This window comes from Drosophila yakuba, chromosome 3R (assembly GCF_016746365.2).
Source record: "Drosophila yakuba strain Tai18E2 chromosome 3R, Prin_Dyak_Tai18E2_2.1, whole genome shotgun sequence".
Taxonomy (NCBI): domain Eukaryota; kingdom Metazoa; phylum Arthropoda; class Insecta; order Diptera; family Drosophilidae; genus Drosophila; species Drosophila yakuba.
This window is the reverse complement of record NC_052530.2, coordinates 8,994,793-9,007,770: the sequence shown is the minus strand read 5'-3', so window position 1 is coordinate 9,007,770 and position 12,978 is coordinate 8,994,793. Positions and strand designations below refer to the sequence as shown.

Genomic DNA, 12,978 nt, shown 5'->3' with positions numbered 1-12,978 from the left:
ATGATCCGAAAACAATTTAAGCTTTTATTTGTTTTTGATGCCACCACAACAAGTAATCAAGAGCCGACAACCTGTCTTCCAAATGGTAGCAAATCAAATTGGCCAACAAGAAGAGCAGAGCTTACCTGCACCGACCTGGAGCACGGAGCTAAGGGCAATGAGCATACATCATGGCCAGAAGTTGCATTTGGACACTGCCCGAGTACGAGTGCAATTGATGGATCACCGAAAGCCGAAAATCGTTGCTACAACAGTTGCTGCACTGCAGCAGTTGCAGTTGCAGTGGGACCAGCGCCAAATGAGTTGAGAAGCAGTTGCGTAAAGCGAAACCAGCGATAATGATCATGCCAACGCAGAACGCGTTAAAGATTTCAACGTCGTCATCAGCAGCAAACAGAAGCGGCCAGCTACAGTGGGCACTCGCTTGACCACCACCAGACCACTAGACCGCCAGTTGCACAGTTTGACGCAGAATGCACAAGCTATTTTTCCCAAAAATATTACACATTAAAGGCGGTTTTGGTTTCAGATATCAACAGGTCATTACATACTGCTCGCAGTAATGCCAGATTTCACTATAGCTCACAGCTGGAGTCTTCTTCAGCTCCTGACCCATCGGCGACCGGACGTAGTCGCTGGCCAAGTGCGATTGCAAATGCACGGAATTCTCTTTGAGCCCCCCTCCCCATACATAGTAGTCCTCCCCCCAAAGCAGCTGCCCCCCTTCCGTAGTTGGCCCGGCCATTAACGCGGCTTTGGCGATCGGCTACCGTTGCTACCGGTTGCTTCTTGGCCATCTCCATCTCCCTCTCCATCGGCCGGCACTTCACTTCTTCCTCAGAGTAGTGAGTACCCCCCATCCATCGCTTCCTCCGCTGATGAGTTTAGTGCCGCTCACTCGTCAATGATTTGTACTTTTCTCCCGGTGGCCAAAGCCCTCTGTCCGCCGCCTGACGAAAATCATAATAATCATAATAAAATGCAGCTATATCCATTTTAACACCAAAAATACGAGTATGTCTGCCTCCTGCCGCCGCTCCGTGGCATCTCCTTGGCATCTCCGTGCGGTCGGGAGCAGCGGACCATTGAAGTATTGCCGTTGTCATGTCAATTTTGGCCCTCCGCATCTAGACAGAATGGCCTGTCGCATTAAACTGGGTGATTTGTGTTAGGCATCGACGGTAGCCGCTTCTGGGTGGTTCTAGTAATTAAGTTTGCTTAACCTGCAGAAATTGTGTGTTGAACGCCGTCCTAGGCTAATGGTTAGCTTCCTACTTGGTTTGAGTTGTATGCTCATAGTGGTGACCCATGAATAAAAGGTATTTTTATTGCAAATGTCTATATATTTATCAAGTAGTGTTACTTAGTGAAAATAATTGTAAACATTTATATTTAATAAATGCATTTATACTACCTTGGGCTAAGTTGACAAAGGACATAAAGAAACAAACAAACGAATAAACACTTGTCGAACCGCAAAACAAATTTAGTCACATCAATGACTGTCGATGCAGCAGTAGCGGTTTTGAATCTGCATCTGCATCAGCATCTGAACTTGTGCTTGCATCTGCATGTTGATCTTGCAACTTTTCGCTGCTCCGTTGCTGCGATTGATGTTCTCAATCAGAGCAGATTTAAACGAAGGTTAAGAGTTGCATACGTTTAATCGGCCAGATCGGACTTGCAACAGAAATACGAGCTGGGGTCCAGCGACCACAAGCAAGTCATTGAAGCGCGTAAAACGCGGCAAGTCCAGGATGCTGCAACGAACACAATCCAAGTCGTCGTCGGTAATGATGCAAGATGCCCCACGATGCAAGATGCCATGTGATAGAGATGCGGCGCTGCTGATTGCGATCGCCGAGCGTTTACTGTTTACTGTTCGCTGTTTGCCTTGTGTTGCAAATTTACAGCTCCATCAGCGGTCGGCCCGCAGGTTGGGGCTGCATCATTAGCTCCACCAAGGTCACGGCAGATCGATGAGGCAATCAGTTGGTGGGGCCAACGGCAAATGGCAACAAATTAGCCAAAGTGATGATGCGTTAAGTGGCAAAGTGGTGCAATCGCCAGTGAGGAAATTAGTTTTGGCGGTTGGCAGGGAGCACACTTGGTGTTAGGTCTTTCAGGGGAACGGCACTCGTCACATTGCTGTGACAGCACCCCACACTCCTGGGCACTGTGTCTTTGCCCAATTAAAATCAAATTTCAAAATTTCAGCATTTCAAAATGTTCCAAATTTTGTGCAACTGATGACAGTTTAATTGTCGTCCTGACAGCTGCTTTCACTTAGGCACGAGTATCATCATTCGAGATCTGGAGCGAGCTGATACGAGTAGGGATGTGCGATAGATGTCCCCGTCGATAAGGTCGGTCGCACTTTGCGAATTTTGACATTAATTACTCATCAAATTGTGGCCACTTTAAAAGCGCTGCCCTTTTTTCGAAAGTCATTGCCACTCGGGTTTTAAAAGGGTTGTCTTTAAGGGCCACATTATACATAATTGGTGATGCTCACACAGTGTTATATATTTTAGAGTTACATATATGCTGTAAGTTATCAAGAAGTAATTGTAAGGACGACTGTAATAATTGAATACTTGCTCGCCCACTTAAAGATTTCTTTACACATCTCTTTTCGGATTATTTCTTCAAACTTTTGCCATTATGGTTTCAGCTTTATGAACTCAAATCAAACGACCCCGGTCAACGGTTACCCTTGGGAGCGTCTTCGCGATATCATGTCCATTCTGCCCAATTTATGTGGTATATGCAAATGGGCCAGACAGATAAACACACAGATCCAGCTATAAATGAGCCGACTCAGTGAACTTGGCCCAAACGCATTACCGTTAGAAGCGCCTAATTGCCAAAAGGGGAGCCCAATTTGCATGTGATGCCGCCGCGGGCAAAAGCCAGTAGCTCCAATAACTTCAAATTACAAATCATAATGCGGCAGCGCAGGGAAATTAGAATATCAAAATATTTTTTGTCTGCCGATCGGCGGCTGGCTACTGCAATTTGTTGGCAATAATCTAAATTGGCCCCAATCACGAAGGCCCCCAAATTGCCGACGATCGTCGCGAGTTCGGGAAACTAACTGTTCATCTTCGATTTTGCGATTTTGCATAATCGCTGCGAATTGTGTGCTACGTCTCTGTCTTCCCTGCAGATCCGAGCGATTGCATTAAACAGCAATTAACCTTAATTGATTGCGCGATTATCGCCAAATACAGACGGCGATTTCCCCCGTTCAAATTTCACTTTCAGCACTTTGGGGCCCTGTGCAATTGTGCGACTTCCGAATTGGATTACAGCCTGCGCATAGAACTGGGCCCGCTCGTCTATCATTAGCATCAAAAAGCTATCATCATCATTACCCGAGCACGAGCTCACAGCTCACAGCCCACAGCCCACAGCTCACACCTTGCACGCGATGAGGCTGCCGCGTTGGAAGCCGGATTCGATGGTGTTGCCGCTGTTAGATACACATACGCACGCAGGCAATAATCATAGGCCAATCTAGGGGCACGGAGGTGTTGCTTTGTGAAGTGCGGCATAATCAGTGGGCCGCATGCAACAACTATTTAGAGTTCTAGCAAGAGGCACATGGCTCTGTCATCGTTCACTCAATGAGATTCCTCGTGGATACTCCACTGATGGAACCATTACGCAGACATTACTGTATAAATGGCAAGAAAGGGGTTCGTTGGAACTAGGAAACGATTTCAGTATTATTCTTTATATATATTGTATATAGGCTTAGATCAATAAGCTAGTCAAAATTATTATATTATTTAAGTTTAAGCGATGTCAACACAAACTCTACTTTTTAACCAGTTTCATAAGTTTGAATACCAGAATCTAGGACTAATTTAATCTGATCTGATCATAATGATATTACAGATATTGATAAGGAATTTTGAAGTTCAATTGAAGAGCAACACGAAGTTCTGTTCCATTTAAGCACACAGGTAGCACAGGTAAGTTATCCCCTTTCCGATTGAAGGCTTTCAGCCGGCTGACATAAGTTGACAAACTTTTCCAGCTGAGGCAGCCGTATTCGCTCAATCGAGCGGCAACAAAGTTTGGCTCCAAATAGATATATCAGTAGCTTTAAATATAAATCAATAAGCGAGCAAATGGCAAACGCTGCATGTAAGCACTAAATCAAAGTGTCAATACGGGTAACAGATACACTGGAGCGGAGCGGAGTCGAGTTTGCCAGCGGAAATTGAATTATGCCCCATTGGACTGGACTGCCAGACTTCAGTCTGGACATGCATGAATGAGCGTTTGACTGAATGGCCGCTGTTGCCGCAGTTGCCGCTGCTGCTGCTGCTGCTGCTGCTGCTGCTGTTGCTACTGCTGCTGATGTGGCTGCTGCAAATGTTGCTGCTGAAACCGCTGCCGCTTTGAGTGACAGACGGCGGACAAGTGGTGCTCGAATCGGGTGCAACCACTTTCGTTGGCCAACGGACATCGCCGACCGGCAGCGGCGACTGTGTGAATCTGTGGCATATACTGCTGGATGCTGGAGTCGGCCAAATCTAATGTCCACGTCTGAACGATTTCCTTTGCAAACCCGTTTCAGCGGGCATTAGATACGATACGCATATGCGATACTATGGTTTATGGTCTACAATTAAAATGGTGAGACGTGAGTGCACAGCCAGGGAAGTGGCTGTGTGGAGGGGTAGATTTCCCTTTCAGAGACCAACACGATGAACTAATCGTGTAGTACTAATAGGAATGGATATAACATTTATTCTTATAAATGCACACTTTTAAATTGTGTACATTTAACAATTCATATTTATATTTATATTTATATTTAACAAATAAATTACTTTGTACTCGAAAGAGAGTAACAGGAAACTATGAAACAAGCTATTTCTATAGTTGAAAAACATTTGTTTATATATTCTTCTAGTTAACCAAAATGTGGTTCCATCACTTGGCCAACCCAAGCCCCCTTGGCCTAAGCCTCTGTGCCCAAGTGCACGACAAACGCATTAAATGAAAATTAGTTGCAATAACATGAAAATTCATAGCTTAATATAAGGCACATACACAAACACACGCTCCAACGAGAAGTAGTTGGCTGACAAAAAACTTTTACTTATACATTCGCCGATTGTGGCAGATTGACATGGGAAAATAGTTATAAAAGGACTGTGCGAAGTGTTGAGTTATGATCTGAGTTTTTGCGCGGTTCCGAACAATAAATAAGCGGATTGATTGTTGGCGCAATTTAATTGAGATGATACGTGGGTCCGACGTTGACAAATCCAATTATCTGACGATTTCCCATGATCCAATGTCGCCATTTCGAATGAAAGCGAAAGTGTCGCTCATTTGAATATCTGCATGTCTATCCGCTAGACTGACCACTTTCAATTACCTGACAGTTTGGAAAAAAAGTGTTTCCCCAAACGGAAGTGCAAAGTGTTGCAATTACACAGCCCAAGCGGTTGGAGGGGCATAAAGTTAGCCAAGCATCAACTTAATAAATCATAATGCGTTTAGCCCGATCTAAAAAGGTCCAATTAGGGCCAAATAGGGCAAATCCAAGGTCTCTGATTAGAACTCAGATGCCAAACATATTTGCCCGACGATTCCGTCCTCCGCCGGCACACAAATATTTACCAGATACTTGCCCCACAGATTAGCAAAGGCTTGCGGCTGCTAACGGCGTTTTGGGGCACTCCTCTGGGTGGATCCATCAGGGGATCATCAATTCGAAGTGACGTATTGCGTTTTCGGAGGCCCGGACTCCTGAGCTCTGGAATGTGCAGACGCAGACCCAGACCCAGACCCCAAAAAATAATGCCTAACTAAAAGAAGGAAGAGATGTGGAAAAGAGCCAATAAAACATCAACACGAGCAGAATGATAACAACTAAGTAAACGTCTGTCACTCAGTCGACCTGGCCAGAATTTTGATCAGCCGAAAAGAGGAGATTCAAGCAGATGCACCGGAAGAAACATAAAACATAAAAGGAAAGATATCACAAAGTATTAGAGCTCTTTTAAAACTCATTATTGTAGTGTAGTTGAATAAGTCTTTTTATAGTTACTAAGGGTGTTTCATCAACTGTATCTCAGTTTTCACCAGTGCAAACACAGATCACATAGGCTCAAGAATCGGTGGTCCTCGATTGATGCCAACGGCAGCTGATCAAAGGCCCCCAAACTTGATTGAAGTCTGAGGGACGCTGACGATTGCAGTTCAAATGATAATTTATTAGATTGCGATCTCTGGCATGGCACAAAAATGTGCCAGTCGTGAATAGAAGCTCCGGGCTCCTTTGGCATTTTTATTGAATTAATTTAACTCGTCATTGTCTGCATTTCTAATTAAGCCGAATTAATCATGAGCATCCGAGCATCCAACGGTCGAAGTGCACTAATTATGCGTAGACCAAACTGGGCTAAGCGATCTGGATAGACCTTCCATCCTCCATCTTAAGTTGCTTTTCTGGGCCTCGGCAGCAGCTGCTGGCGGCAGTTTCTAAAGCGTTTTGCCAGCGCGACGATCGCGATGATGAGGTCCGCGATTATGATCAAACACTTGATACCGCAATCGCAATGGGAACTGGAACTTGCAACCGAGGCACAACATTGTCGAGCTTTGAACCGGGCTCGATCGCGCTTTGATGTCTTCCGACACGCACGACACTCTTGATGTCACCAGACGACGGCCTTGATGGGGAGCCCTTCTCGTTATTTGGCCAAAAATGCCAGAACAGTTAGTAATGCGAGTTGCTTATACCGATAGGAAACGCTTTTGATATAATACTTTTTATACCCGTTACTCGTAGAGTAAAAGGGTATACTAGATTCGTTGAAAACTATGTAACAGGCAGAAGGAAGCGTTTCCGACCATATAAAGTATATATATTCTTGATCAGGATCAATAGCCGAGTCGATCTGGCCATGTCCGTCTGTCCGTCCGTCTGTCCGTCCGTCTGTCCGTCTGTCTGTCCGTATGAACGTCGAGATCTCAGGAACTACAAAAGCTAGAAAGTTGAGACTAAGCACACAGACTCCAGAGACATAGACGCAGCGCAAGTTTGTCGATTCATGTTGCCACGCCCACTCTAACGCCCACAAACCGCCCAAAACTGCCACGCCCACACTTTTGAAAAATGTTTTAATATTTTTTCATTTTTGTATTGGTCTTGAAAATTTCTTTTCGACTTGCAAAAAATCTTTTTGCCACGCCCACTCTTACGCCCACAAACCGCCCAAAGCTGCCACGCCCACACTTTTGAAAAATGTTTTGATATTTTTTCATTTTTGTATTAGTCTTGTAAATTTCTATCTTTTTGCCAAAAAACTTTTTGCCACGCCCACTCTAACGCCCACAAACCGCCAAAAACTGTCCTTCGCACTTACACTAGCTGAGTAACGGGTATCAGATAGTCGGGGAACTCGACTATAGCGTTCTCTCTTGTTTTTATATTTATTTCGACTATGAATCTTGCATAACCTTCGGACCTAGGGAATTTTCAACCAAATATTTATAACTTAAAAAACTATTTTAATTTTGTTGCTTTTTGGTAGATATTAAAAACACTTTTAAAATTAAATAAACAACTATTAAATATTCTCGCTGTTCCCTTTTAATCCAATTCAGTTGGGATATTGTATAAAGTTTGTTCGGAATACACTAGTTAATACCCATCTAATCCAGTCGGTAATGTTGCAGCAACCGGCTCTTATGTTTGGCTTGGAGGGCTCACTGGCTCCCTGGCAGACTCATGTCAAGTTTTCTTGCCGGTGTGTGTGTCTGTGTAACCTGCCCCTTTTTAAACCGCTTAATAAAGTCACTTAAGTCGACCTTCTGACTACGTTACAATTGACACCCCGCACAAACACAAACACACGCACACAAAGGGTGGCGGGGTGTTTGTGTGTTGACAAAAGTTGTTTTGGACCCCGGGGTGCTGCCATTGTTGCTTCTCTTACAAGACATGTACACACATATACACAAAGGGCAGGCGAGGGGGTGGATCGAGGGGGGCAGCGTGTCAGCCTGTCTTTTGTTGCGGTCAACCGGAAAACTGCAAAACATGTCGCCCGGGCGCTTCCTCCCTTGTCCTTGTCATAAAGGCGGCGGCCTAAAAAAAGGATCAGAAACAAGTCTGTCAAGTTTTCAGCTTACAAAATACCTGTCGCCGCTGGATGTTCGCTATGTGTGTGCTTGCAGGCTACTCAAATGTGATAAATACGTGCAAAATAAAATTGTGAATCATTAATAAAAATGGGGGTTGCAACCCCCATTCTCACTGGGCCTAAGCAAACAGGATAGCTTCGTCCTGGAAGTCCATTCCGTTCTGGCGAACGAACCGTTTCGCCGTAGTTGCGGTTGAAGTAATTTGTACAATTTTTCAGCCACATCATGTGTGGCTCCATCTCCTCCTTTGTAGCAATCTGCGCATCATCATCATCATCAGCAGCAGCAGCAGCAGAGCAGTCCTGCGATATGCTGGCCCACATGATGTCCTTCTTGTTGGTCATTATGGTCATTAGGCCCCTTGCCATTCGCATCTTAATCCCCGGCAAACAGACAACCGTGCTCCCAAGTCCTTTATGACGAATTGCCGGAATTTTTACCTTTAATTTGATCAGATTTTGTGAGTTGGAAAAATGAGTGACGCATTAATCCTATAATTGTCTAGTGTATGTAGGTCAGCTTTAAGGAGCTGAAGCTGTAAAGCGTATCCTTTTAACTCTTAAAGCTTAAGCGTGCATGCGAATAATTAAAATGTTAATGCTCTGTACTCTACGCTTAACCTCATTTATAGGAAGTGCCCCCAGTTAATCCTACGTACTTATTTTAATTTATTTTCCACTGGCCTCAAAAATGTTCTCCCTCCCTGTTCCTTATAATTTATGAGGCATATGTTACCAGGCAAAAGTTACTATGACACTAGGTGGATGTAATCTGAATAAAAACGACGGGAAATCCAAACAATGGTGTAGAAATGCCACTGCCACCTTTTACAAGCAAAAGAATTTCACGCTGATTTATTCGCCTTCAAAGGTATGACAAATGTACGATGGTTATAAAAGGAATTTACATTGAAATGGTGGATTGTAGACTCACCAACAGAATTGGGCATTAAAGATGGTGAATACCATCTGAGTTTATTGACATACCATAGCGCACAGATGATTCACAGGGCACTTGACAAATGAATTAGCTCAATTCACTCACAATGCGGTACAATGAATGTCTTTCAATGGCAAAGTCAAAGTGTCAGGCTAAAGTCAAAATAACAGTAGACAGAACCCACCGACCAACAAAGAAGTCACACAAGCAATCAAGGACTTCCTGCTCAAACATTGCAAACTTCCGACAGGCCACGAACATGAAAACATATGCCGGCAGTGTGGGCAGCGACCCCATCATCAATACTCCGATCCGCCATCCCAGCCAGATCCACACAAAGAAATATCCTGCGTATACTAAATGCTATTAGCAACTTTTCAATTTCGTATGTTTTACCAATGCCATTATCCATTATCCATGTATAACACATTTACCTTCTTCCTGAAAATATTGAAAGTTTATATTCTTCCCATTGTACCACTTCACTTCGTTCAGTGTACTTTCTAAGAAGCCGGTGTAGTTGAAATATTTTTGGTGATTTATTTGAAGCGCGTAGTTTGTGGCATGTTCGCTGCCGACAAAAGACGAGCCAGCGCCAATAAACAAATTGCCGACGCATTTTGTCAGCCCTTACGGGGCCAGGATTATGTTAAACAGTTCGCCAGGCCCCAAGAACCCGGCCAACTGACTGCCAGTCTGTCTGTCGAGACCCTCGACTTCAGTCTTTGGGGGTCTCATTGTCAGCGGAGGACGAGTTGGGCGAGTGATTTAAATGGGCGTCTTTAGAGCGCCACTTAATGTGTCATTGAATTTAAATCAATTTGCCGTCGTGTGGTGTTTAAGTTACTTTGAAAACATTTCTCTAGAGTTCACAATAAAAACAAAATTAGGAAGGGATATCATTTAGTAAAATAAATAAACCACATCTGTAAGGTATATATAATGTTTAAATATTTCATGGAATTTTTAAATTATTGACTTGGCAGAGGAAATTGGCTTAGGCGTTACTGGCTTAGAGTGGCTTCGTTGATATCTTCTTCAGCCAAGGTCGCACATACGCCCCATCTGTTTGTTGTACGCATTATTCGCTCCAAAGATCCCCAGCCAAAGAATCCGTAGACCAGGCAATCCATTCACATTTCTGCCGCCCGTCCCTGGCCAAGTTTTCGACGACAGTAGCGCCTCCAGTGAAATAAATCACAGAATTATGTCTTTCATCTCGGCGCCTGCAGTTTGCAGTTTGCAGTTTGCAGTTGCGAGTTGGCAGTCTTCAGTTTTCAGTCTTCTGGTTGCTTGCAATCACTGGTAGCAATCACTGCCAAAGCGCCTAAATGCAGGCCATACATCATCGCACATGCCAGATGGCCGACCACGCCCCGTTCTGACTCTTTGTCGCCTTAATTACCAGCCAGCACCTCACAATATTTGTACAGCAACTGCAGAGAAACGAATTTCAGACATGAAAGTACAAATTTATTAGGACATAAAAAGAAACTGCTATTGATTTCAAAAATGCATTCATGATGAGGTTTTTAAAAAAGGATTGTTGTAAGTATTTAATGTAACATTAACATTCGAAACCTAGTAAACTTATAAATAATCTTGATAATTTTCTTTCTGTGTACAATGTAAAACTTGCCGTTCGACTGTGATTCTTGATGAATGAAAGGCGCCCGAGATTTAGAGGGGACTTTGAGGGGTCTTGAGGAGGGAATTCTGGGCCCCTATGATGGGTAGCTAGATCATTTGTTAAGGAGCTGCATAGAATGTGCAACCTGGGGTCACAGCGGAAGCTGTAATGAGTTATTCGAGGCAATTAACTGGCAACTTCTCCCCAGGGCTTTAGATGTCTCCTCTTTCCCCTATACCACCACTCCATTTTCTCCCACATAAGTTTTGGATAACCGCTTTCACAGACACAATGTACCTTGACTTGATAAACCTCTAAAAATAATTTACGACTTTCTTAGGAATTTAAATTTCAACGCCATTGCCTGCTCTCTCTCTCTCCCTTAATATCCCTTTCTCTTTCTGGCCACCCCATGCTGGTGCTCAAATACTTGAGATACTTTTTTAACCGCAGCGCGAAAATTTATGCGCTGCATATGTGTTTGAGTAGGGCTCACAACAACCTGTTCCGAACGCCTCACCCACTAGATACAAGCTCCACACTCGTAGAAAATACACCCAATCTTAGTGTGGCCTAATAGGCATAAAGCCTTCTACATCTCTTTTTAAGCCATGTGGTCACAAAAGTTTTGACAATGCACTACAAAGTACACTGCTAGCCTTCTTATTTCCGCTTAGATAAGTTCACTTCATAAGCGACACTAAATTATATGCCAGGAATGTGTTCGCTGGTCGCTGTTTCTGGTAGACATCTTGTTCATTGTTGTTCCCCGTCTTCTGCCACTGTTATTGTAATTTATGCAAAAATATTTTCGTCTGAAAAATACTCTTACTGGTGCATGTACTTTCGGGCCGGTCTCCATTACCGGCAGCCTTGGCTCCTTCTCCAGATGTCGGAGATGCGAGCGACCGCCTTATCCACATCCATATCTGTTGGAAGCAGGGCACGTACACAAAGTAGTTTTGATAAATGTTTAACTTGGCCCAAAAGCGAGGGAAAGGGTGCGGCGAGATAATAAAATACACGTATCCGGGACTTGGCTTTAGGGTATTGGAAGTCTGTTTGTGACGGCGTTTGTAAATCCAAGTGCTGGGACACGAAGTGTACATTTGTAAAATGTTTTGAGAAAATGAATTAAAAATAATGACATTAGGAATTCAATTAAATGTTCACCTAATTGAAATTAGTCAAGATTTAACCTAATGAAGCCAGGAAAACCACTCTTGGCTAAACAAAATAAAAGCTCCCAATTTGCTGGGAAAGAGACAAAAACGCTCTTTCAGTCAGTGCAATCCCAGAATGCAATTTCTCAAATAAGTCGCCATTCAACCCCCGAAGCGAGGCAACACGAACGATTTGTGTCCTGGTGGGCGTTGCCCAGAGTGAACATTTCGATGACGAGTGTCCTTGCAGCGTCTGCAAATCTGCATAGACGTCACCTCCCTGACGGAGGAGAAATTTTCGGCTGCGCAAGTCTCTATAAAGGGGAGCCACGCCCCCAGCACTGGTGCAACAAAAACAGCAAGTTCAAGTTGAACGGGGTGATTTAATAAACGGACTTGCGAAACAGCACGGACTCGGAAAATGTGCAATGTAAATAGCCAACAACAAAGTTGACATTGATATCGCCCTGTGAGGGGAATAGTCATAAATGTACGGTGGTAAGCGGAAAAGTTGCCTAAATAAAATTATTGCTGAGATACTTTGTAATCTCATTATAATTTCATTTTTTGTTGTCATATTCTTGGCCTCTATTGGTCGCATTCTAGGAAGTGTCAAAGGAACATACGCTTGGATCGGTGAACCTTCTGAGAATAGCTTAACCAGACCAAACAGGAATTCTAATCTAAGATCCATTCAAGCCAAATTTCGTGACTTTGTAATGATATAATTACTAAGCTGGTCTTTTATGCCCTTACAGAGGGAGTAGTTGCTTTTAAAGTTGGGGCTGAATTACTGAATATCCTAATCGGTTAATAAAATAAACATAATTTATTGACTGTAAATTTATATTATAAAAGCTTTTTTAGAGCTGAACATTTGTAAAAATTAGTCATATTAATATGTACATATAATATTATCAATTTATTCAACTTGTAAATATGTTTAAAGTCTGGCAAGTGTAACAAACCTTTAAAGCTGTCTCCCAATGTTGTAAGTCTATTGATCTATTGGTTAACTTTATAAAATCACCTAAATGTTTTAAAAAATCAGATTATATTTATAGTTTC

At 43.2% G+C, this 12,978-nt stretch overlaps 1 protein-coding gene across 1 annotated transcript; it reads left to right on the top strand.

The window, feature by feature from the left end:
* LOC120321705 lies at positions 1 to 307 on the top strand. Its single transcript, XM_039375113.1, is given in 2 exon segments — positions 1 to 230; positions 232 to 307. Coding segments are annotated over 2 exon segments (306 nt in total).
* Positions 308 to 12,978: the final 12,671 nt, after the last annotated feature.